The sequence below is a fragment of the Gopherus flavomarginatus genome, chromosome 6 (genome assembly GCF_025201925.1).
Source record: "Gopherus flavomarginatus isolate rGopFla2 chromosome 6, rGopFla2.mat.asm, whole genome shotgun sequence".
In the NCBI taxonomy this organism is placed as follows: Eukaryota; Metazoa; Chordata; order Testudines; family Testudinidae; genus Gopherus; species Gopherus flavomarginatus.
This window is the reverse complement of record NC_066622.1, coordinates 37,139,248-37,166,049: the sequence shown is the minus strand read 5'-3', so window position 1 is coordinate 37,166,049 and position 26,802 is coordinate 37,139,248. Positions and strand designations below refer to the sequence as shown.

The window sequence follows — 26,802 nt, the reverse complement described above, 5'->3', positions numbered from 1 at the left end:
CTCACTGTCAGTTTGGATCTTAAGGAGTAACTTGACTGTCAAAAGTGATGCCCTGGCAAGACGCATCAGCAAATTCCTCAGACCGAAAGGGAAGACAGAGTGTGCAGCACAAAAAACGTTGAAAGATGGCACCAAATGTGGATAGAAGAACAGGGATTGCTGTGATGCGAAGCGATGCATCATGGGGCATTAGGACAGGCCCCAGAATTCCTTCTACCTCCTGCCCCCTTCCCACAAGCCACAGCACCAAAATGGGAAGAGGTGCTCTGTGGGATAGTTGCCCATAATGCACTGCTCCCAATGCCACTGTAAGTGCTGCAAATGTGGCCACGCCACTGCGTTTGCAGCTGACAGTGTGGACAAACTGCTGCGCTTTCCTTACTGCACTCTCCGAAGGCTGGTTTAACTCAAAGCACTCTACATCTGCAAGTGTAGCCATGCCCTTAGTGAAGTCAAATGGAGTGTTGCCTGACTGAGAAAAAACTGAGTGAACAACTCAAGATTTGACACTTAGAATTTAAGTGTGACTATAGAAGAAACAAACAGTCTTTTTCTTTCTTTCACTAGCACCAAAGCCATTCCAAGTTTAAAATGACTAATTTTACTGAGGAAAAAATTGCATTATGTCACACTGTGAACAAGATATACGCCAAATGCATGAAATCATAACCAGTGGAAGAATTAAGTTTTCACTTTGGAAAAAATGTCATATTTGTTATTAACATAATTTTGGCAGTTGCCTCAGTGAGCCAAAGAAATAGTGGCGTGGAGGTAGAGTGACCAGACAGCAGATGTGAAAAATCGGGATGAGGTGGAGGGTAATAGGCGCCTATATGAGAAAAAGACCCAAAAATCGGGAGTGTCCCTATAAAATCGGGACATCTGGTCACCCTAAGTGAAGGGGATGGAATTTTAATAATGTTCAACTATGCCGGCTTTGAACTAACTTGGATTCAGACAAATAAAAATGTGTCATTTTCAGCAGCACACGTGAACTTCCCTAAAGCTTTTTTTCCTGTTGGCAAACAGCCCCTTTTGCCTTATTCATAAATAAAGCAAGATAGCTTAAATACCTGCTTATCTTGTAGGTCTGAGGAGAGTTCATAGCTCTCAGAAAGCGATCGTGACCTTTTAATAGCTTCTTCCTCTGCTTGTTTTCGCAGTATTGATGTTGAGTGCTGAAGCTTAGGCCTCCGAGATCTTTGCTGCCCAGGGGAGACAGCATACAGCCCGTAAGCAGAATGGTCGTAACGGTCTGGGCTTATAGCCGAACTATGGGTTATAGGTCCTTGATGGTAAGTAGACGGGCTATCCAAAGATGTGCCAGTTTCACTACTTGGAGCTTCGCCTTCAACACTAGACAAACAAAGAAAGGGTGGGGGGGGAAAAGCCTTTAGTAAGTATTATACACCAAATATCTCAGCAGTTAACTATTAGTACAGCTCTAGTTAGCTTCAGATTATCTACACTTAATTCACTATCTGTTAAAATTCACCTGTAGTTAGTTAATCTACATAACTCTAGATCACAAATTTAGCATTTACTTAAACAGATTTCTATTTTTGCTGCGGAGGTCTTGAGGCAGCAAAAGTGAGATTTCCTGTTTAATTTTATGTAACAATTTTTAGTAATATTCTGAACAACTCACTTGACCATTTATAGGCAAAAAGAAACAATTCCAAAAGGAGCTTCTTCCATTCATTTCTACTTCAGTCCACTGCAAAACCACAAACGTATATTTATATTTTTGTCATGTAGGACAAAATATAGGAAATAAATGTCACATTATTTTCCCCCTTACCCAAAGTAAATTTGAGATTTTCTGTGGTCTGTGAGGTATAATGTATTCACAGAAATTAAACGTGGGGGAAAATATCTATGAGGGTAATCTAATCTCTTTGCCAGTGCAGGATTATTCTCACACTATATTTTGTAGAATTTTGTCCAATCCGGATTTAAAATACCCCAAGAGATGGGGTTTTCTAGCTCACAAAAAGGACCATAACTTCATGTGTGGAATACACATTAGAACAACTTGAGACCTCTCAGAAACAAATATTCAGTTTTCATACAAATAATACTAATGCTAAAGAACCAGGGGAAGAGAAATTCAGGAAATATGACATACAACCAGAATTTTTTCTAAACTGAATCTTGTTCAAAGTTTACCTTGAGGTACCATTTATTCTTTCATGGCATATTGCATTAGTTTTTTCATTTATGTTAGAAATATGGCATCTTGTACTGTAAGAGTTTTCTTTTTCATACAGCTCAAATCAAACATTGACAGATTCCATGTTTATGCACCCTGCTTACACACAATGTTGATAGGAAATAGATTTTCATTAACATTGGTTTTCAAAAGACTCAGCAACACTCCCTTCCCCACATGCACACAAAAACAAACAAACAAAAAAAAACAACCCACACACTTTCTCTACCTACCTTTTATTTTAAGAGCAGATACACCAGGACTCTCTAGAAATAAAACTCCACATGCCCTTACCCTGGTTTAAATTCTCATGTATTACTTTCATACAGCTCATATACACTCAAACATAAAAAAGCTTTTCTGTTGTCTCTTAGAAATGAAATGTTATGGTCCCTGTTAGACACACACCACAGCAGTCCCTTCAGCAGTTCAAAGTACAGAGGGATTTCTGAAAGAACATTCTCCAGTGGATTGCAGCGCCAGAAAAGATCAAGGTTAACACTGTCAAACCTCTTCTGGCTTGAACAGTGTGTACTTGTGTAAATGGAGAAAAAAAGGCTCTTAGATTTCTCAAAATATTTCTACAAACATTTAAAATTGAAAGCAATTCCTCTTTCCTTGCCTCATCAAAATGTGACTCTCCCAAAATAGGTGTTTTCAGACATGCAAACTGGAAAGATTTCAGTCTCTACACAAGTCATTTTTTCCGAAAAGGAAGCTGACAGGAAACTAAATCCCTTTCCCTTAAAATACAGCTGGGTTTCAATTTAAAAAAAAATGATTAATTATCCCAAGTTTAGTAACTGACATTGAAAATATGAAGCCACCCATAAAAAACAAAAAAAAGAGAGGAAAAAAAACTACACTTACAGTTTCCATCTTAATAAATTCCATTGAGGATTTCCTTACCAAACTGCATCATACTGCGTCTTTCAGCGCTAAGAAGTATTTTTCCAGTTGAGGGCTGAATTGTTAGGCTGCATTTGTTTGTACCTAGTAAGTTCCTAATTAAAATCTATCCATATAATTAGTTTCAGCACAAGCACATTAACTTTGTTTTATACTCCAGTTATGACAAGTGACGCCCAACTGTCACAAGGTTTTAATATTTTTCCTTTCTTAGCTCTGACATTTTTTGCCCTCCTCCCCTTTTAAATTGTAAAATGTTTAATAATCCTTCTACTGTGATGATTACCACACTGACATTTTAATAACGATTCCTTCAGTACATGGCTTCTTAATGACCTTTAATGCCATTAATAAAAAGTTGCAGCACTGATTTTAAAGACTTTGTTTTTTCGGGGCCAAGCCACTGATTTTCTAAAATGCTTTCGGTTTCCCTTTTAATATTTTAGGTGTTTTTTTTCGAGTAGCGAATGCAACCCTTGAATGATTGGTATGGCTAATCTCATTTTGGTTGTAAACCTACTCCCTGTTACCACGTGCCTGATCTTTGAAGCAGCAGTGAAGTAATTATCTTTTACAACATGCAGCCCTCCTGAACAATGTCTGAGAGACTTTTCAAGTAAGCAAGCCAGATCTCCACTACATATCTGGATTCCTTCTTCTTTTCCCCCCACCTCCATTGTCCAATAATGTAAAGGGTTGCGTGTGTGTGCACGTGCGCATGTGCATGTGCATAGGAGTGAGAACAGAATTAAACATAAAATTCACCTGTCAAATAACACACCTTCCCTCTCCTTATTAAAAATGTCATTCAACACAAGTATGAATATTTTAATAAATGTGATTTGTGCGTGGTATTAAGGACAGCTAAAGTCATTTTCTCCAAACTATTATCGGGCTGCACATTGCCCCATCATATAATGGATTTAACAGAACTGTGGCAATTCGGAAAGTAGATCTTATTTCACAACAGCAATGGGCTGGTGAGGATCATCTCCTCCCCCATTACTCCTGCCAATGGTTAAACCAAAGAAGTGGTTCTCAACCTATCCAGACTACTGTACCCCTTTTAGAAGTCTAATTTGTCTTGCCTACCCCCCAATTTACACCTCACTTAAAATCTATTTTCTTACAAAATTAGACATAAAAATACAAAAAAGTATCACAGCACACTAGTACTGAAAAATTGCTCACTCTTATTTTGTAATTAAATGGTAAAAATGAATCAACTGGAATATAAATATTGTACTTACATTTCAGCGTGTAGCATATAGAGCTGTATAAACTAGTCATTGTCTGTATGAAATTTTAGTTTGTAATGACTTCGCTAGTGCTGTGTGTGTAGCCGGCTGTAAAACAGGCAAATATCTAGATGAATTGGTGTGCCTCCTGGAAGACACTGAGTATCCCCAGGAGTACATGTACCCCTGGTTGAGAACCACAGTACTTAAGGTAACTCATTTCTTCCAAAATGGATTCCAGATACGAGTCCCTCAGTGTACTAGAGGGGGAGGAGGCCATCACCAGACTTTCACCCAGCCACGGATTGGAAGTCACATTGTCATGTGTGAGGACACTGCTCTTTCCTTACAGTGACAATTACAATAATGGGATTCACTCTGTCTAGGAGGGTAAACAGTGAAATGTAAGTCTACCTATGTTAGGTCGACTTTCACCACTGCAGTAACAGCTGAGGTGGCTGTATTTCCACACTACCCTCCTTGGGTTCGTGGTACACGGCCTCCTCAGGAGCACTTCCACCGACATTAGGAGAGACTGGTCTCTCAGCTCCTCTGGCAGCTCCCCATTGGGAGCCTGGCTGCCCTACAGGCTCCTGACAGGCGCCCCCTCAGCCCCCTTTCTACCCCCCCACCCAGCTCCCCACCAGGATTGGGGGGAGCCACAGGGGGCTTCTCCCCTCCCCATTTCCACTGGGAAACAAGTATAGACAGACAGACAGACACACACACACGAGCCCTGGCAGCAGTTCTTATTCCATGCCCTGGGCCCAGGCTGTCTTCTCTGTCCTGTCTCCTTCTCCCCATATATATTAGCCCTTTTCTTGCCTTTCCTCTTCTCATTTCGTGGCCTGGTAAATCTTTTATTGCTTTGGTCTCCCTTCTTCCCCTGCTGGCTCCCACCCTCTTTCACCCTGCCTGCCAGGTCTCCTCATTATCCATCTCACCTTCAGGCTACACATTGCTTCAGCTGATTGCCCATTAGTGCCTCTGTTGGACCAGGCTATGCACATGCTTCCAGCTGTGCTGAATGTTTCAGGACCAGAGAAGCAGAGCATGGGTTGGTAGGCAGATGCCTAAAGGCATGCCTGTATATGTCAGCTGCTCTCCATGATGGGCTGCATGGGAGCAAGGAAGGAATGCAGGAAGTTTTCAAGGAGCCACCTGCCAATTAACCTGTAGCCACAGAAGCACATTTGTAAGGAGCTGTAGATGGACTGGGGGTCATTCAGCTTCTCCTGCCTCCTTTAGCTCCCTCCTCCTATCAATCTTCTCCTCCTGGATTAGTCTGGCATCTTCCACTTCCAACACTGCTGAATTGCCATACCTCACAGCAGCAGGGAATAAAATACATGATGAAATACAAGGGTAGTAAGGATGGGCATGTGATTAAGGTAGAGAACTGGAAGTCAGGAGCAGTCACTGATCTCCGACTAATGAGCACCCACAACTCCAATTCAAAGCAATGGGAACTGAGTGTGCTAGACATCTCTGAAGAAAAAAAAAAAAATCAAACTCTAGGGATAAGATCCTCAAAAGAATTTGGGCTCCTCACTCCCGTTGGTTTCCTAAATACCTTTGAGGATATAGGCCTAAGTATCTTAAGCTGGCCATCAAAAAGCTGAGATCTCCTCAAGGAGTGACCACTTCTGAAAAACATAGGCTTTATTCACTCTGTGCCTCATTTCCCCACTTCTATAAGAGCGGGATACTACTACTTCCTGGCAGAAGTTGTGTGGGATTAACTGCATTCATGCTTGTAAAGCACAGTGAATTCCTCAAGGAAGTGCACAATAAAAACTGTGAATATCACGCCAACAAGGCACAACTGAGCCAAGGAGAGGGCTTATTACTATAGGTCAATTCTAATTTGGGGCTTCCATCATCTCTTAGCTTTATCAAACTGGGCTGTACCTGTATTATTTATGATACTCACTGATATGCCCAATTTATAGCAAGATACTCTTCAGGGCTCCTGTCTATTTAGGAAGACTTTGGATTTTATGGACTGGTTCCTCTTCCCCACAATACTCAGATGACACATTAGGAGGTTAGGCGTCAATGGTCTCGCTACGACAACCATAAAACAATAAAGGAGAATAGAGTAACTATAGGGACAAACTGTGACTCTCTGACTCTAGTGATACTGTATCATTCCAGTCTCAATATAAGGATGGAATTTAGTTGTCAGACAAGCCAGGAAGAGGAAAAGGCTGCTGTCAATACTGTACCAAAGGAGTGAATGAAATGGACAGACTGAAAGAATGGAAAGTTAGTGTTTGGAATAACTCATGATATTGACATTACTGATTACAAATAAGGATTTCCACTGGGCCTAGGAAATCCTTTGTAAGATTCTGTTTGCACCTCTAACTTTTTTTTTTGGCAGAGAAAAGAAGCCTTTTGAATTGACTCATTTGATATTAGCAAGGCTCTGCTATAAAGAAGCCTGCAGAGACCACAAACTGTATAGATTTTAATTGCACCAAGGCAAAAAAGGCAGTAGAAAAGGGGCAAAGAGATGGGGTGGAGGAAGGCATGGAGAGACATGGAAACGAATTGTATATAACGTTTTAAAATTGTTTTTACTTCTCACAGATATTTAAGATTATAGGTGAAAATCAACACTTCAGAATAACCTGCCTTCCCCCAAGGAATAAAAACTGTTGTGGAAAATTAAATATAGATGGCGTCGGAGGTATTCTGCCCTACACCATATGTGCAGATCTGGATTTCTTGCAATAGCGTCTCCTTATCTAACACACACAAGCATATATACTTTTTTAAAAAATGAAAATACATCAATAGAAGAGATATATGTGAATGCAAGTAGGATCTGTTCATCTCATCAGCAGGGCAATAAGACGGGGTCATGCCTGCAGTCCAGCTAACACTGCATTACCCATGATGCACACTGAGTTCTAACAGCTACAAAATCAAAGCTGGTTGCTCTGTTTGAATCAAAGAACGATGGCAATGTGAGACCATGGCTGCCAAAAGCTTATTTTCTAACTAATTTATCTGGGTGTCCAGGATGAATAGGCTGAAGGATCCAGCCTCACACTAAGCCAAAGTAGTATACTATGTAACTAGGAGGACAGTGAGCAAAACGGATGTTAATAATGACAAAAAAGTTTGTTGTATCTTTAAAATCCTTTCCTACGATTTTGACGGCAGAAGTCATCTGGGATTACTTATCAGACAAACAAACAAATAGTAGAGCAAAAACGCAGCTGTACACTTAAGTTATCTAGGCCTTCACTAAATCTGCAATTGGAGGGAGTGGTCTAGTGGTTAGGGCACAGCAGGAAAGATCAAGACTTTTGGGTTCCAGTCCTGGCCTTGCTACTCTTTTTGTGTGATCCTAGGCAAGTTTCTTACTATCTCTGTGTCTCAGTTTACACCTGATTACATCAAATAATACACAAAAGAGTTGCGAGGCTTAATTGATTAACGTTTTAAAAAGGACAAGATTCTCTTCATATTTAATATTATTGGTAGAATAATAGGGTCCTTTCATTTGCACCCTCACATTCTCTCTCTTCCTTACAAATCTTACCTACCTTTAACTTGACACTGTACAACACACGCATATAAACAAAGGCAACTAAAAAAATAAAGATACAAAAACTTCTTCCACATTTGGGCCAAATACAGAGAGACTGGGGGCTATCTCAAAATTTTAGGAAAGTACAACGTAAATCCTGAGCTTTCTCTTGAGTATTTATACACTACAGGCTCGATCTTGCTCCCAGCTGAAATCAATGGCAAAACTCCCATTGACTGCAGAGGCTGCAAGACTGGGCTCCGCAGGTGGACACATTTAATGCTCATAAACATCACACCATGCTACGACAGGAACATCAAGAAATGCAAATTAGATGGTAAATATTAATATTTTACAGACGTCTCATTGCTTCATCTTTAAAAATGTCTGTTTTACAGACAACTCTATCTTGTGAGCCTTAGCAGCTAAATCAGTGTGTAAAGAATGTTTTTTAAAAAACCTCAGAAGCAAGAGGAACATTCAGTATTCAAGACAATGTAAAATAAAAACTTGAAAATCACTCAGGTCACGAAGCATTTGAATGCATATAAGGCTATAATGGGTTCACAAATTAATGGAATAAGTGGACACATGCTACAGTAACCGCACAAATGTTGAAACCCAGCACACTGTCGATTTTATTCTGGAATTAAGAAAGTAGCAGAGATATCAGCATGTTTCTGAACAGTGCAATAGCAGAACCAGAGCACATACAGTTTTTGAACAGCAAACACACTAGAAAGCCCCTCCATCTGATCAAATTGAGGGAGGAATAAAAGTTTGAGAGAGAAATTTTTGCCATTGGATATTTTACTTTCACTATGTGAACTCACTGGTTATTTTTCCATCAGAGGATTTATTTAGAATGGGCTTATGACCAGGCAGTACAAAGAGGTGAGAACAAAAACAGGCACAAAAAACCCCTGTGGTGTTATATGCATTAGAGATACCAGCACTATTTAAGTATTCCTCCAAGATTTGTTGGAAAGGTGACTAGATTATAGGCATGCAATAGCCTGCACTGGTGGTTCTGAGCCTATTCATGCCTACTATATTATCAGTCGTGTTTCTTAAGGTAGTGCCTAAGGGCCAGTGCAGAGTGGGTCCCCATTGTGCTAGGCACTGTACAAACAGAATAATAGCTGATCCCTGCTCTGAAGAGCTTACAGTCTAAAGAGACAAAATAGATGCAGGGAGGGGAAGGGGTAGAAGTCACAAGCAGAGGGAACAGCAAAACCATGTTAAATCACACTATCTGATGTTAGTTCTGCATTTTGGGGCAGGAGGGGGGGGAGAAGTGGGTTTACTTAGGAGGAGATCAGTTAAATGGACAGAAAAGGGAAGGGGACTGAGGAGATAAGGCAGGGTTGGAGAATAAAAGGGGCAAGTGGGAGGTGAAGCTGAGGTGAGGGGACTGAGGAGGGAAGGAGCAAACAGCCAATCAGCCAGGGCAGAAACAGTCAGGGAATATTCTACAGTTTTGATTGGAATGCCCAGAGGTCCCTGCTTTGGCTGTTTCTGCTCCAGCTGGCGGTTCTCTGTAATTTTCCCCACATAGGGAGGGGAAATACCATCTGGGTTCCAGTGCCCCCAGAATCTCAGGAGGCGGGTCTCCCCTACATAGTTTTGAGTCCGGGGGGGGGGGGGATGCAAAGGAGAAGGGTGGCCCCTGGTTGAGACCCATTTTACCCCTCTCTCCTCAATGCAGTAGGTCCCTGCTTTCATTGCTTCTGGTCTCACCAGGTGGATCTCCAAAGATCTCTGGTCTTAGACATTTTGCCATAATGTTTTGTAACCATATAAAAACAAAATGAACATGAATTCTAAGGCATGCACAGTAAACTCCTTAGTTGCTAAGGTGTTAAAGGTGTGTTTGAAGATTATGAATAGAAAGTGAAAAAGAGTCAATTTCTTGTCTTCCCAGTTGACATCAGATTGAGCACTGGGTTTTTTTTCTATTTGCCCACGACAGTACTCACATTCTGTTCTATAGGAAGCAGATAATTTTTAAAGCATGGCTGGGATTAAACATTGCCAGGAATGGCAGTCCAGACTCCAGACAGTCTGCACAATCTGAATTAAAACCAAACCTAATGAAATATTTATGCCTGAGTTTCTCACTTTTTTTTTTAATTATTAAGATTCTACATTTTTCGAGAAATGTATTCTACTGTGATAGTTAAAGCATTTATATTAGTTTGCAGTGACCAGGCCATTTGCCTCCTTGTTGCCAGACCAAAAATATTCTGCAAGGAAATGCAAACAAACCCTAGCCTCGGGAATTGCAATCTTCCTGTTGAGTCTGCCAACTGGTGGCTGGATAGAAAAGACTTAACCAATAGCAGAGCTCTCTTTTCTCCCTTCAGTTTCTGGATGCACGGTGTGTGCATCCTGTACCATACCACAGTTGGCAGTTGATCCAGGATCCTCACTGTTCAAGTCCTCATGCCAGCTGAAGCAGTAGGAAGCTTTTCTGTGAAGAAGCCAGTAAAAACTGTACTAAGACTGTAAAATGCAAAACTCACTCTAGGTAGTTTATTTTCTGCAGGATTCAGTGTCCATTTGCACCCAATGTGAAAGATGCAGTCAGTAAAAATTCCCCTCTTGGTATATATTAAGTAGTCACTAGAATGGAGATGTTGCTTTACATTCTCCTTTATAAAACATAATCAAGAATGTATCATGAGCACTAAAATCATCACTGCAGGAGTATCTCTGAACAAGTATAGCATGAGCAGTGGCAGTGCAAGCTGCCTCCATAAGCCTCATTTCTAGAGACAAGAGAAGTTCACTATCCCTGACCAAACAGTTGCTGGCTTTCCTACCAACAGTATCAGAATCCTTTCCGATTACATTGGTTTGGGATTTTTAATATTTATTTTGATAGTTGTTCACCGATAACTGGGTGGAGAACACTGACCTCATTTAACACAGGTCCTTGTTCAACCATCAGATCATCATAACTTTTAGTCACTACTTCCATGGTCTGGATTCAGACTAATAACCTAGAGAAACAGGCCTCTATATACAGTTGCAATAACAATAATAATTTGCTCCTATATGAAGGTATTTCCTCCAAGGATCTCAAGCTTATAAATATCTCATAAGGAAAGTTAAGCGACTACCTCAAGATTATAGACCAAGTCATTGGCAGAGTTTGAAACAGAGCTCAGGTTTCCTGACTCTTATTTATCTGCTTTAGCCACTAGATGATTATTTAGGAGATTGGAGGCTGCATTAAGTCCCCTGTGATTCCATAAATACCTAAAGAGGACAAGCCATCATCTTATTCTGTCCCCACATATTTCAAACTCACATGCTATTTCCACAGGTGCCAATTTTGGGAAATTCTTCGATCAAATCTGCCCCTTCTCCAGCTTTCATTTTTCCTACTCCCTCCCAGGGCTGCCCAGAGGCGGGGGCAATTTGCTCCAGGCCCTGGGCCCCGCAGGGGCCAACACGAGAGTTTTTCAGGACCCCTTGAGCGGGGTCCTTCACTTGCTCTAGGGGCCCCGGAAAACTCTCACGGGGCCCGGGCCCCTGAAGCATCTTCCGTGGCAATTTGGCGGAGGGGGGGGGGTACTTCCGCTCCAGGACCCACTGCCGAAGTGCCGGGTCTTTGGTGGCAATTTGGCGGCGGGACCCCAGGCCCCTTGAATCCTCTGGGTGGCCCTGTTCTCTCCCCAAATCCGTTCAAACCATCTGTGCCCAGAAGTATACAAACATACTATGTTAAGTCATACAGGAGAGAAAATAATTTTACAAGCTTACTTTTCTGTCCCTGTAATAGCTACACTTCTATCCACAAACATTACCATCCAGAACTGGAATATCTAGACACTTGAGGGATTTGTCATAAGACTTGTGAAGAGGATTTAAATGCAAATCAAACAGTGAAGCTTTTATATGAGAATGGCACTTTATAAAAGTATTCCACTGCAAAATATTTGTCTTAGTTTTAAAAAACAAATATTACTGAGTGTCTAAATATCAGGGAGGGGAGCAGAACTGCCTATCAGTTTTGCATCAAATATGTATCTTCATGCTCTAGGTGTTTCCAAAAAAAGCGAAAAATCAATGCCTCTTTTAGCTCTTAGTAATTATAGATGCTGCCTTGAAATAGATTCAAGTTCTTACACCTGGTTCAGGGAAAGCAGTATGCAGTCAGAAGCCATCAGTGGAACTGTCGTGAAGTCATACAGAGAAACAGAATGGCAGCTGCAGATGCAGATGCCATGGTTAGACCCTCCTGAGATGACACCTGGAAAAAGCACTAGAGTGGCAAAAAAGGTTCAGGTCAAAGTCTAGGCATTCCACATAGGAACGATCGTCTAAGAAAAGGAGTTCTCACACATGATTTGGTGCTTATGACAGCTACAAGATCTCTTATTTGAATCTCAAGTCTTAAACCACAGTTCTCAAACACAAGCACAAACACACACAAATGAGGCTGAAAGCAAAGCCGTGCCACACTATGCATAACTGAATTTTAACGAAAGTATTTGACTATACAGTGCACCCCACTGCTTCAAAGTTGGCTTAGATTTATATACTTGTGGCGCTTTCCACTGAGAAAACAGAGGTCTGTTTCATTAAAGCTCTGATGTATGCATTCGATCGTCTCAAATGACTTATGTGAGAAATTTTAAAATTATCCTTTAAAATACAGAGCTCCTTCTATAGACATTTCGTGTTGTTGACGGCTTTAATACCTACTTCTTTCAACATTACAATATTTCCAGTCAATTTTCAGTTGGTGAGATAAAATGAGTTGAGATACATTAGCAACATTTACAGATGATGAGAATCTAGTTCATTCCCTTTTCTATTTTGAAATATGCTAGTAAATGATACAGCCAGTTATATTAAGGGAACTGGTTTAATTCCCACACACACACACACACACACACACAAAAAAGCAGCAACAATGCTAACAAACTGCTCAACTAATCTCTCTTCAAATATATGATGTCACAAAGTTCAAAGTCCTTGTGAACGACATCATTATTCCTGGGTACTGACAAAGGTTTTCATCTGGGAAAGAAATATTGGCCAATTTCTTTTACTTAGAAAGCTCTTTCACAAATTCAGCTGTTTCTGCTAAAATCAAAATATGTAACCTTCAAAATCACGTCAAAGCAATGTCACAAATGAGCTGATTTTATTAATTTAGAATTATTTCCAAGAAAACCCAGACAGAGTTGCATGTTTCTCAACAGTAACAAAAACCTTATGATACAGGATGTTTTAGGGCAAAATTTGCCAATCAAGTGTATATGGTAGGACAAAATGTGGATATTTTGCTGGCAACAGTGGACGGGATCTGTGTGTGTAGGGATATCAGAATACCAAAGCCAAGTACTATCACATGGATTGCAGAGGACAATTTTGCCCTCAGGGCCAAATCCTGGACTCGAGCCAATGGCAAAATGCCCACTGATCTCAATGGCACCCTCAATGAATAACTATCTTTCCCATAAAAGGCAATAGAAAATAAGTCAAAAGCCCTTTCCTTCACTCCACATTTTGAGCTATAATCTTATGCCCTTTTTAATGAGGTAATGTAATCTTTTACTCCAGTCCAAGTAGAAGAAGAAAAAAAATCATTGTTTTTTAAGAAAAGGTAAGCACAAACAAGGCATAAAACAAAATAAACCGTTTCAGAGACACTGGTTATTACAGATTTATGAACTAAAAATATCAATCTAAAAAGAGCTTACTTTGAGATAATCCTCAGCTTCCAAGGAAGATGGTGAAGGTTAAATAACTGATACTGCAGCCTTGACCAGTTCAAACAAACAGAGACAACACATTGACTAGTGGCTGGAAATACCTCTTCAAAACAAGCACAAAAACGCCTCAAAATGCCTATTTACTGCACTGTAAAGCTCATCTTCTGTGCTGATGCCAATGCCAAAGCTGTATTTTTAAAATTTCATTTATTTTTTACTTGTTAGAAGTTGTGAAATAGCCAACAGAACTTGTGCGGCTTAACAGCATGCTGCTACCTCTGGCAAAGTTAGTTTACAATTAAATCACATCCTATGTTTCTCAGCTTAATTTAGCAAAGAATTTACATCACATTTTAAATTTTAAAAAATTAAATAATTATTACTAAAAGAAAACTATAACCTATTTTACACTGGAAAAGGAGTTAATGAATTTGTAACATTTTGGATACCAACTATCAGAGAAAGTATCGAAAGGATATTTAGACTCCCCAGAAAAAGGAAAACCAAAAATCATGTCATTTTATAAAACTGCCATTTTTCATTTCAAACATGATGATGTTTTTTTTTTTTACTGAAGCCCTTGATAGCCCGTGACATTTCAGTTATTACCAGACACGATTCTGTTCCCCCTATTCATGTTGCATATTATCTTATTTGTGTAATTCCATTTAAGTCTATGGGTCTTCTCAATGTTAGTGTTAGAATTAATTATGCTGTGAAATATTTATTTAAAAAAAGAAGATGATCTGTTTAGATGCATCATCTGGCATGGAGGAGCAACTTTTTCTTTTGAGTAGCTACAAAATACATATTAATATTTTGCTATCATGATATGCACTGCAGCCTACACAACACTAATTTTAAAAAGAAAGATTCAGTTTCTGCAGCTGGGGAAGAACTGATCAGCGTGCACAGCTGAGACAGCATTTGCTACAGTACAACAATAATCCTTGTCTTCATACCAGCCATCCTTGCTTCTCTACTCTGTTGTGGCTTCAGCTGTTGTGTCAAGCCAATCAGAGGGAGAGGTAACCCTGAACGATATCGCTGCCCAGAGAATTAAAATCCAGCTTGTTGGCATTTAGGCTCTGTAGGAAGTCAAGCATCAGATTCCTGCTCTCTGCTTCTTTTCAGGCCCTGTTAGTATTCTCTTTCTATTTTTGTTTCCTAGCTATATATTTACTGTATTTCAAATAGACAAAATTTAATTTAAAAATAGCAAATGAAATGCCATTTATTGAGACAGAACATGTTTCATGTGTTGAAATATCATGCAGGCAACAAAATTACACCAAGATCCTAAATCAAATTGATTTGATGACTTCTACCACTCGACCTATTTCAGGGTTTTTCTCCTTTGTTATTTGAAACAACTGCTAATACGCAGTCTAAACAGCTGGGAACAATTTTTGAGCAGGCCAGCCTTCCCCTTCAAGTACCTCAGTGTTCACAGACAGAAGGAAGTTAAGGAACTAATCAGGAACTGAAGAACATACCAAGGGCCTCAAGCAACAGCAACAACCACAAAAACAAATGCTGTTTTATTTTACATAACACCTCACAACTTGGTTTATTTTAAAAAATAAACATATTTTCATTTAGGAAACAAGCAAATATTCTAAAGGAGGATCAACAATTCAGAAAGTATGTTAAACAACAAGTGGATTCAGTTTCATGCTTCCTCAAAAGTCTCTGTTAACTACCAAAGCCAGTTCAATACTGACACAACCTCGGATGAGTGAACAGGGAATGGATTTACAATTAGTCTGGAGCTTTGAATACCCCATTCTCTACTTAAGAAAGAAAAGATTTTTCACGTTCATACAACTTAAATTGACTGTTTGTCTTCCCCTAGTGGCTGGATTTTCCCCAGCTATCAATAAATGTGATGATGTTACAGAGCTGGAGAACTATGAAAAGCCAAATTCAAAATGAAGATAACTGGAGAATGCCAGCACAGCAAGACAAATTTAACTCTGCTTATTTTCCATTACATCTAGAAACACAGTACTCCTCTGACAATGCAGCCATCCCTTCCACTCTGACTGCCCCTTAACCCAGCTCAAGTTTGGAGAGGATTTAGCAGTGTTTTACTTCAAAGAAAAACAACATAATTTCAACATGCATAAATCCACACAAACAGACTTAAGAATTTACTTCATTGGGTAGTAAAGAAATTGGATAATAGACACAACACAGTTACTGTACAGAGCTGGCTCTTGTGCTCAATGAAGTCGAGGGGAGTTGAGGATGAGGAACTGGCCATGAATGAGGTACACACTCTGAAAGACATCTTTATATTGTGACTCACTGGAATGTAATCAAGGCTGAGCAGCCTTTAATCACAGACCTCTTCATAAAAGTGATTCTTTATCCTTTGCAACACACACTGAGTTTTCTAGAATCACAGTATGCACAGAATTTTGGAAAACAGCCTGGAAGGGAGATGGGTTCTGTATTAAGGGAAAATAAAAGATCAAAGCTTCTTAAATTCTTTGCCCAGAATGTAACAAACCAATGTACACAAAATACTTGAAGTCTTGTACAAAAGAATACACATACAGTGTTACTGTGTGCAGCCCCTCACTACCAGGGTGAGACACAAACCAGCAGATTCTCTAGTCTCTAACAAATACAAGAACTATCAACAACTTTTTATCGGACCTCTAGTTTTTTCCAGCTCCTCTCTTCTAAACCAGGGGTTCTCAAACTTTTGTATTGTGACCCCTTTCACATAGCAAGCCTCTGAGTGCAACCTCCTGCCTTATCAATTAAAAACACCTTTTAATGTATCTAACGCCATTACAAATGCTGGAGGCAAAGCGGGATTTAGGGTGGAGGCTGACAGCTCGTGACCTCCCATATAATAACCTCATGACCCTCAGAGGGGTCCCAACCCCCAGTTTGAGAACCCCTGCTCTAAACTGAGCCTGCAATCTATCAGATCTCTGATTGCCATTTTAATGGTCTCACCTCTATTAGGGGCAGACTAAGTGCAGATTCTCAGTGGGTTGGAGGTGGAGTTTTTCCAGGCCTGCCTCTCAACAATCACAGTAAAAAGGTGGAGCAGGTCTAGGGCAGTATTTCTCAATGACTGGGCCATGGACTGGTGCCAGTCCCTGAGATCTTCCTGACAGTTTAGGAAGGCAGCAAGCTGGTTCCTGGTATCAAAAATGTTGAGAAGTGCTGGTAAGGAACTACCACCACCACACTACTGGTGGGCCTTACTGTGATGTGTTGAAAACTGTGTTAAAATCGTGATCTATCACTTGAAATTCAGAGGGGTTCTCCTGGTCAAGCTTTCAGGTGAAAGGGCTTTGTAGGGAAGTGTGCAATCAAAGTCAGTCTACAGACAAATAGCCTAGAGTAAGGTAGGTGAGTTGTGCCTCTCTTTGTTAGGGAGCAGCCTGCTTTGTCTCTCTCTGGTTTGGGGGTCTTGTTATTCCATATTCAGAGGAAGAGCGTTACATTGCAATCTTTCAGTAAGAGTATTTTGTGTATTTACCTCACTTTTCTGTTTGTATGAACAGATTTTAATTATGCACCTGTCCTACTCAAATCTCTCTCTCACACCATCGTCTGCTACTAAAAATAAAAACAAAACTTGAGGCTGCAGTGAGCTTATAACAATTACAACCTGCATATTTTTCTGCGTATTGAAGACACATCCTCCTCTCCCATTTTCTTAAAAAAAAAAAAGAAAAAAAAACGCATCTCTGTTGTCCAGTGTTTTACAATCTCAATGTCTTCTTATCAAGGTGCACAGAAATCATTGTTTTGAGACAAATACTCCTGTTACATTGAGCTACTATAATTAACAATACTTTGTATTTCTGTGCCACCTTTTCTTAGCAGATCTCTGAGTATTTACAAAACATTAACTAAAACTCATGACACGCTTGTGAGATATCTGCATAGGGATCAGTGAAGCCACCTCTGGAATGGAACACAACAGCTGTTTAATGGCAAACTACATAAGAGTGTAAGAAGGGAAAGTGAATGTAAATTTTATATCCAATTGAAAGTGCAGAAGGAGTTTAGATCAAGAGAAAAGTAATTACTTGAGCTGGAATATGACCAGTAAGCCAAAGTTTAACAGCCCCACTCATACAGAAAATGCTATCAGAGCTCTAACACAGAGACGATCAGGAGTTCTGGTGTATGTCCCATTTGAATGATAGCACCTCCTGCCACAGCAATACAGAACCTCGAACACAACACCAGGGTACTGGTGCAACACTAATTCAAAGGAGGAAGAGCTACTAACTGAATCATCCACATTGCTTCCTGCAGCTTTTCTCCTTGGAGTTCTCCCATGCAAGTACTGACCTGGCCTTACCCTGCTCAGTTTGTGGGAACTGAAAGGATCACAGAAGCAGTCGTTATGGCTGCAGGCTAAGTATTTGCTAACCCAAGTCAAGAACACGTTAGCACACAGATGAGCCTGAGCCACACTGTTCAGAACCAAACGTGCACTTCAACTTCCCCAAGCTTCAGAGGTGTTCAGATGTGGTTTGGCCATTTATAAGGCTAGGGACCAGGTGCGAAATTCTGAATCCAAATTTGAACTTTACCATAGTTGGGAGCTGCTCAGATTTGGAGGTCTGGTGGGAGCTCTTCACTGCTCTAAAGAGTTCCATATAAGAGAAAAAAAATAGGTTTGTGCCCTTTTGTGGACAGTGTGTGGAGAGGTTTTGCGCTTTTTTCTTTTTTTAAAGTGCATTAGAAACATAGGACGTTTACCCTGTTTAGCACGGAAGACTCGATGGACAGAGAACCAGACAGAGAGTATTTGTCGGAATGGTTAAAATCCTTGGGCCTGATTTTTTAATTGTCCTGCACCACGTAGTCATTTATACCAATGCAAGGTGAGTGTAAAGTTATAGACATTAGAACAGTAGCATTCCACACCCACTTTGCACATTCCAAATGACTACACACTGTGCAGCACAACAGAGAATCAGGCCCTTTGTACTTCCAGCTGTTTGGAAGACATTTGTATTAAAAAAAAAAAAAAAAGTTTGTTAGGGTTTGTCTATACTACACAGCTTTAGTCGACATGGTCGTGTCGCTAAAAGTCTAGCAGCGTTAACACCGTTTGTTGGCACTTTTGCCAACAAAATAATTCCACCCCCTACGAGTGGGGTTCACGTTGTCGACAGGAGAGTGCGCCTGCCAACAATGAGCCGTTTACACTGCCACTTGCCGCAGCAAAACTTGTGTCTTTCAGGGGGGCAGCAGGGGTAGGAGAGGGGCTTTTTTGTCATTCAATTGGCAGTGTAGAGAAAGCCTAAGATATACAACAGCCCACTTTTCATGAATTGAGGGCTGTGAAAGCTCTCATTCTTCCCTTCTCCAGAATAACAAAGAAACCTCCCCCCCCCAAAATTCGATATATTTGATCAGAAACAAAATAACCTTAAAAAATTACACACACTGTCAGGCCTTCTCTGTCCATCACAAGGAATCAAAAAGAGCAAAAGCTATTTTTGTCATTTGCAGGTCACCTTTAACCTTAAAATGAAGCTATCTTAGGGCTTTGTGGTACAGCAGATCAAAGCACCAGTCTCTATTCTCTGGCAACTTGAATCAAATCATTATGTCACAGTGAAATAAACCTGTAGTCTTCATCTAGATCCTAATTACAAATGTCCACCTAACAAAACCATGATACAATCTGGCATGACATAAGAAATTATATGGGTACATGATTAAAATATCTTCTGTTAATAAGTGTCACTAGAAGCTTGTGATCAGTAGTTATCTTTGCAAATCCAAGCCGTATAAATTAAACAATCTATATTTAAATAACTTTTGACATAAATGACAACATCCAGGATGCTGAAAATTAACATTCAAGTTCTGGGCCAGATTCCCCTCACACCTATGCAATCTCATTAGATGATGGAAATTCATGGGTGAAACTGAGAACAGAATTTGGCCCTTGGCCCATAGTCCATTCCAGTGTAAAAGGAAAACTTAAATACAGCATGCTGTGCTATTTAAATTATGGAGTGGAAACAAATTAAGGGATTTTGAAAATATCACCCTAACATCTGTCTTTATGTACAACAAATTTACAACGCTGGGTGAAGTTCTCTCATAAATAGGGATGAATTCTTGCAACACACAGACACAGCTGCCAAGCTTTGTGCAGATCCATGTGTAATACTCTCAGTGAGAACAAGTCATTATATTTTCCTCAGGCTATGCCCCTTTGTCTCCATGCAGTGGGCCAGGAATGAGTGAGAGTCGGTGGTGGGGGAGAGGCTGGAGCCTACGTTTTTGCACACCTCAGAAGCTGATGGGCGAGGATTTCGAGACAAAAGGGCAGTTGACGGAAACTTAGAGGCGTAGGAGGAATGGGACAGTGAAGCTGGAGGGAGCCTGAGCCCACACTGTCCAAAAGGAGAAACTACAGGGGATTCTGTCCAGCCCTGCTGGATGCTTGGCAGTACAATCTTAAGACTATCACTATTTCACGGTTTCCCCAAAAACCAGCCCTGTGACGCGGGCTGAATTACATTCTAATTACAGCCCCTGGGCTGCAGTACAAAGTTAGGGCCACACAGATGTTAGCTAGAGCTTTGCACAAAGATAGAATATGACACTAATGCAGAGAATCAGACCAATTTTTTCACGACCTCTGATTTTTCTGTGCCTCTGTTTCCAGATACTCCATCTGAGACACCTTGAGCCTGGAGTTTCAGAGATGCTGAACACCCCCATTTTTAAACAGGAGTCAGTGGGAACTGCAGGTGCTCAGCCCTTTTGTAAAGCCCAAGATAGCACCAAGTTGGAGACCCCAAATCTGCAGCAATCGAAATCTAAGGCCACCTCTGAAAATGTTGGTCTAAACTGTTACTTACTGTTCCAAGCAGTCAGTTAGTGGGGGGAGTGGCTATGTGATGCAAGTCCACTTTTGGAATCACAGCTATTTCTACATGTTGTGGTTTGGTCATGTGCAGTTACCCAATTTGCAAGCACATCTGCAGTAACTGTGTGTAAGTTAGCCACACAACTGTGCAACTTTTACCATAAGAAAATCTACTCTTTGAAGTGTCGTCATTAAACTTCAGAGCTGACACACTGCCAAGATGAATAGGGGCAGCTGGCTGCTGCTTTTTTTTTTTTTTTTTTTTAAGTTGTTGTTTCAGGCTAAGATAATAGTACCTTACTTCACATTCAGATGAGTCTCTTCTGTGCCCAGAATGGATAGAAATTGAACAAAAAATAAAATCAATAAAAAAGTTTTCATTCTGCAGAATGTGAATCTGTCATAAGGCTCAGAAATCCCTCAATTAGACCAGAGCTATCATGAGGCCCAGGCACGTGTAGCTCATACTGCAGAAAAAACACACTGCCAGTGAAAATTGAACATGATTTTTTTTCCAGCAAAGGAGGACTGACTCAGTCATAGAGAGGCCTACCAGTGAGTATCCAGTAAACTCATTAGCCAGCTGTTAGAAAAACAAATCAAGAGGCATAGTTAGGCTGGATAGCTGCACTCCTCAGATGAGAGAGGGTACTTGGGCTTTTGGATTTTCCTATCTGAGCAGCACATATTACTGAATTTAATAAAATTGCATGGCTCTTTGTGTTATCAATTAACTATATCGGGCAGGGCTGCGATGTGGAATTGCTTCTCAAATCAGAATTCTGATACAGCCCGCCTTCCCCAAATAAAAAAAATCCTTGCACAGTGTCTAGAATCAATATTTCATCAGTTAACATTATCTACTTTATAGAAATTGAAACTTTGGATCTCTCTGGTGAAAGTTAAAATTTAACATTTTAAATACTAGTACAGAGATGATTTAAATGGTTGGAAGACCACTCCACACGTAAAATTCTAGAATTAAGTAAGCCACCTATTTAACAAAGAATGAAAAACTTCTAGTTACTATATAACAGGATCATAAACACCAGCAACTTCAGAGATTAGAAAGGGAGACCACGGCTACAAACAGACCTGGTATAAAAAAGAAGTAAAATGACAAATACATAATTTTAATCAACAATATTGAAATCCTCTAGGGAGTGTAGTTAGATGTAATAAATGTTGTGTTTATAAAAAGAGTATTACCCTATAAGCACAGACATAATTAAATAGGACTATAGTAAACAAAGTGTTCTGCAATTCCTCATACAACACATATCAGATAGAGCAATCAGGCTTCCCTGAAAGGAAGAGCATGAACCCATGCACATGGAGAAGGAAGACTAGGACTGCAATGATGACCTAGTGGCAAACTGTAGCTCTGCAGGGACAGGCATGCTGCCATTAATGAAACACATTATGCATTATATTTTTTAATCTGCTGCCCAGTTGGAATGTCGTTTAGTCAAATATTGTTAAGTGTGCACAACTGTGGCCAAGTGCCACATTTCCATCGATGAAGTGTATCATTTTTTTCAAAGCAACACACAAGTTTCCAAATTTCCATGTAAAGAAGCTTTCCTATACAACGTCAATTGCTTTCTCAAGAAGTATAATAGGCATCAGACTCATTATATTTCTGTTCAGAAGCTATAGTAAACTTTATTTTAATTTCTTCCCTCATGAGTCCATTTTCTCTCTTCTGTTGAAAATATATCTCCCTCTGTATTCACATAAAGACACATTGTATCTAGTCATTTTTTAGAATTGTTTATACTACTTTAAAAAAAAAAAGTTTACCAGTTTAAGATGTTGGATACATTTCGCTGAGCATTAAAAAAAAAAAATCAATCACTTCAAAGTATTATCATATTGCTTGTTGGATTACATTTGTTTAAATGGACAAGAGATTATTTTGAATAGGGCCTTTTACATATGAGAAAAACAATTGTTTTTCTTGGCTATTTTAACCGCACATAACAGTACACATTTTAAAGATTGCCTAGATACCAGTTTGCACAATTGACTAATATATCCAATGGTTAACACCACAGATTTCAGCATTCTTCTCATTTAGGTAATTAAATATTTAAATAAGCTAAACATAAAGCAACGTGGAAACTTTTATGTGCATATCAAAATAACCAATATACTGTCACTATTCTGTTTTTCCTAAATCAGTTGCTTATCACACACATAATATTAAGGCCTTCAAATGAAAACTGATCATTATTATTTTGCTTGGAGCAAAGATTCCTAGGATAAACTGTGATCCACAAACATCATTAACTTCAGCACATTAACACTAAATACACTGACAATAACATTAACTCTGGTTTCCCTGGAGGATTTCTGACAACTACAAAGAAAAGTACATAAAATGGCTTTGAAGTAGAGCTTGTGGTTAACTTGATGTTAGTCACGTGCTTTCTTGGAATATATCACAAGCTGAATAAAAAAAGGGGCATGTGTGTAAAATACTGCACATACCTGGGGCAAATCACATCCTACTATCAGCGCTCTTTATAAGAGGAAAGATAAAAACAGCAGTATCATCTGTTACTAATTAGCTGCAATAAGTTTCAAAGTTGACTTTTGATCCCATATTCAAATAGCTACATTGTTAATTTGGGCCTATGCCCATAAAAGGAAGATGGCATTGCAATTGCATTTTCCCCCAAAACCTAAGTACATGTGCTATGAAATCCAACTACAAGAGCTCCAGAAAAACACAGGGTCCTCTACTACAAAGCTACAGTTGGCTGTAATTAGCCAGATTACATTACACAGTACTATGTCTTTAGCTGTATGCAAAGAAAATTCTTAAATGCACATATGGTTCAGAGAAGAGCTGCACCATGACACACGGTGGGCTTTAGAAAGTACTTTCGAAAATGTGGGGCTTTTTTGGTAAGCGTATAATGTGTGTGGTGGTGGTAAAAATCGTTTCCTTACACACCAGCAGCGTGTGCCAGATTGATGGAAATTCCAGGCGAAAGTGCGTTGTTGTGGGTTTTTTTCACAACCAAAGCTTCACGAAAAAGGGAGTCAGCGAAAGCTAGAAGTTCCGAAGATAAACCCCTTTGTGCCACAGGATCCGTGCTGTATTTGCAACCACACATTTCGGTGAGCTGAGCAGGCGCACACACACACACAACCTGTATTTGCAGCTAGACAAGAGAGATGCTCTCCGCTCCTTAGTGCGCTGTCTGGCACTAACACAGGGGAAAGCGAGAAGCAATCTGCAAGCAGAGAGCCTGCTTTACAAGCCACACCGCTTCCCAACGTCTCAAACCCACACGGCAATGGCTTACCAGCTGTCAAGCTCCAGCTCCAGCAGGGACTGAGTCCTCTCCGAGTTACAGTGCAAGCACCACATGGCTGGAGAGAAGTAGCGAGGGGGGGTATCCAGGCGGCTAGCATAGCCTCCCGCGGGCTCGCCTTAGCTCCCCTTGCCAGGCCAAGCCAGCACAGTGACACGTGGGCACCCCCGCCCCCAGAGCCGAGTCCTCTCTCTGGGTGAGTCTGCCAGCAGCGGGTCCGAAAAGGCACGAGCCAGTCCCCCCTTCCCGGCTCCAGCCCTAGCAGCGCGAGGCAGGGAATACAAATGCCTGCACGGGGAGGGGTGCATTGATCTCATTAAGCGGAGATTGGCTGCCAGAGAGAAGGGGAAGGAGGCGGCCCCCGCCCCAGGAAAAGAGCAGGGACTGGAGTCAAGCGAGCTCTGGGCATTGCAGGAATGTGACGGGGGGAGGAGGAAGAGGCAGAAGTAGCCTCTCCCCATCCCCTTCCTCATGTGGTGAGGACGGGAGAGCGGAGGCTCTATTAATCGTTGCATTCAGGCTGGGAGAGGCAGGCTTCATTGCTATTCAGCAGCTTGGTGACTCTGGGTGGCGGCTCCTTCCCCCGGCTCGTGCTCTGCTTTGGTGACAACAAACGTTGCTGTTGGCTTGCAACCCACTTGGCGCGGCTTTAAAGGCAGCGTCTCCCGGTCCTTCTCAAACCCACGCATCCCGGCTGCCTGGGAGCAGGCAGGTGTCTATTAGCATCTCTCTCCTTCTGCAGGGCCACCCAGAAGATTCAGGGGACCTGGGGCAAAGCAATTTCGGGGGCCCCTTCCATTAAAAAAAGTTGCAAAACTATAGAATATTATATTCTCTTGGGGGCCCCTGTGGGGCCTGGAGCAAATTGCCCCATTTGTCCCCCTCCCCCAGGCAGCCCTGGAGTGGAGTGCCTCTCATAATTGTTTCCAAACTTAATTAAAACTGGAGCATTAAGATAAGCTCAGATCTCCATTAATTACAAAACAGATACTCCCTATACATTCTGTTGGGCCAGGTTCAGACTGGCTTTTAGTAGTGATTAGTTCCCAGAAGAGATGCACGCATGGGAACTACTGGAAAACGGGATTCTAGCAAAATGCCAAATTCCTGCTGGACCTTATTCTCCTTTCACAATGTTTTTACATCAGAGTTACTCCATTGACTTCTACAGAATTAGTCCCTGTTTACAGTGGAAATAGTGAGGTCACAATTAAGCCCCATAACCAGGGGCGGCTCCAGGCACCAGCGCACCAACTGCATGCCTGCGGTTGCAAGCCGCAGGGGACGGCCTACCGGTCGCCATGAGGGCTGCAGTCAGGCAGCCTTCGGCAGCGTTTCTGCAGGAGGTCTGCCAGTCCCGCAGCTTTGCGAGCAATTTGGCGGTGGGTACGCCGAAGCTGTGGGACTGGCGGACCTCCTACAGGCAAGCCGCCAAAAGCCGCCTAACTGCCGTGCTTGGGGCGGCAAAATACGGACAGCCGCCCCTGCCCATAACAGTGGGAGTTTAGGTAGTGTGCAAGGCAAGGAATGCAAGATCAGGCCCTTATAGATTAAAAGACTCACTCATTTAGAGCTAGGGTGACTGGACAGCAAATGTAAAAAATCGGGGTAGGGTCTGGGGATAATAGGAGCCTATATAAGAAAAAGACCCAAAAATCAGGACTGTCCCTATAAAATCGGGATATCTGGTCACCCTATTTAGAGCAAGAATTCCTGGTTTGGGGTTAGTTTTAAAGCAGATTTTAAAATATCCACCTTAAAGGATTTGCAAGCTGGGTTTTGATGAGATATTTATAATTTCGCTCATAATTTGTTGATATCTGCCTCATTCACCCAGTGACAGCTTGACAGCCTTGATACGCTTTAGTTTTCCTTGCACATCTTTTTAACTACTTAAAAATCTCTCTATCAATTATCTTTTAAAGTATTTTGAATCTTTCTTTTAAAGCAGTGAATGCAAACACAGGCAGTTTATCAGAGAATAGATTCCCTGTGACAAAGAGGAAGGGCGTGTTTGCATTTCTTTTTTGGAGCTTCTAACCAACTACATTTAAGCTTCCATGAAATGGTCCATGCGCACAGTAACCAGAAATAGCAAGGCTAAAAATATTTTTAAATACACCAGAATAAGAAAGGGGGGGGGTTAATACAGCTGCTTTCTTACAACATAACTCAACGCAGTGAGCTACATTGCAAATACTGGTGACACAAATATTCCACTTATTTTCCATGTATTAATTCAAAGCATGTGACCATGGAATTATGAGCCATTTTGTCAGTACTCTGGATCCTGTCATACAAAATAACAAAGTCTAATTTCCCTTTTAGTACTCTGGATATTAGTGCAATATATATTCATGGGCACATTAATTCAAATGTTGATTATGTTCTATACAGCATGTGTATTCCACTAATATGTGATGACTTGTTGTTTGCAAAAACACCTAAACTATTCTTTACTATTGTATAGCGTAATGAATGGAAGGAAGAAAATGCTCTTCTAGACCAGCGAAGAAACCAGCACACAGTAAATATACAAAAAAGGAATGGGCATATTAAGAGCTGCTGATGTGTGAATGAATGATGAAAATAGTGTTTTAGAGCCATATTCTCCTTTCTGCTCTATTGAACCCTGGTCTGGAAGGAGTACAGACTCTCTAGCATCATATCTCCAGGCAGACCTCCCTCCAAACCCATGGATTCTTTTGTGGTATAGCCAGGGCTGCTGAGAACGGGTTTGAGCCCCAGTGAAAAAAAATTTTTGGGCCCCCCCAGCAAGGGTGGACCGGCTAAACAAGGTTGGGGAAGCCGGGTCTCGGGCCCCCTTCCAGACCGCTGGGCCTCGGTAATTTGTACTGGCTTGCCCCCACTCCCCATCAGCTAATGCTGATGATAGAGGTGAGAAACTGTATCTCCATTTTACAGATGGATAAACTGAGACATGGAGAAGTTAATGGATTAATC

The 26,802-nt window shown here is 40.9% G+C and overlaps 1 protein-coding gene across 3 annotated transcripts in view; it reads right to left on the bottom strand.

Moving 5' to 3' along the window:
- IQSEC1 (IQ motif and Sec7 domain ArfGEF 1) overlaps positions 1 to 26,802 on the bottom strand; it is a 737,615-nt gene that overhangs the window by 87,473 nt on the left and 623,340 nt on the right. For all 3 annotated transcript variants that reach the window (XM_050957734.1, XM_050957735.1, XM_050957733.1), the window contains exon 4: positions 1,074 to 1,356. In XM_050957734.1, coding sequence (XP_050813691.1) covers positions 1,074 to 1,356 — 283 coding nt within the window. The remainder of the gene's footprint in view (positions 1 to 1,073; positions 1,357 to 26,802) is intronic.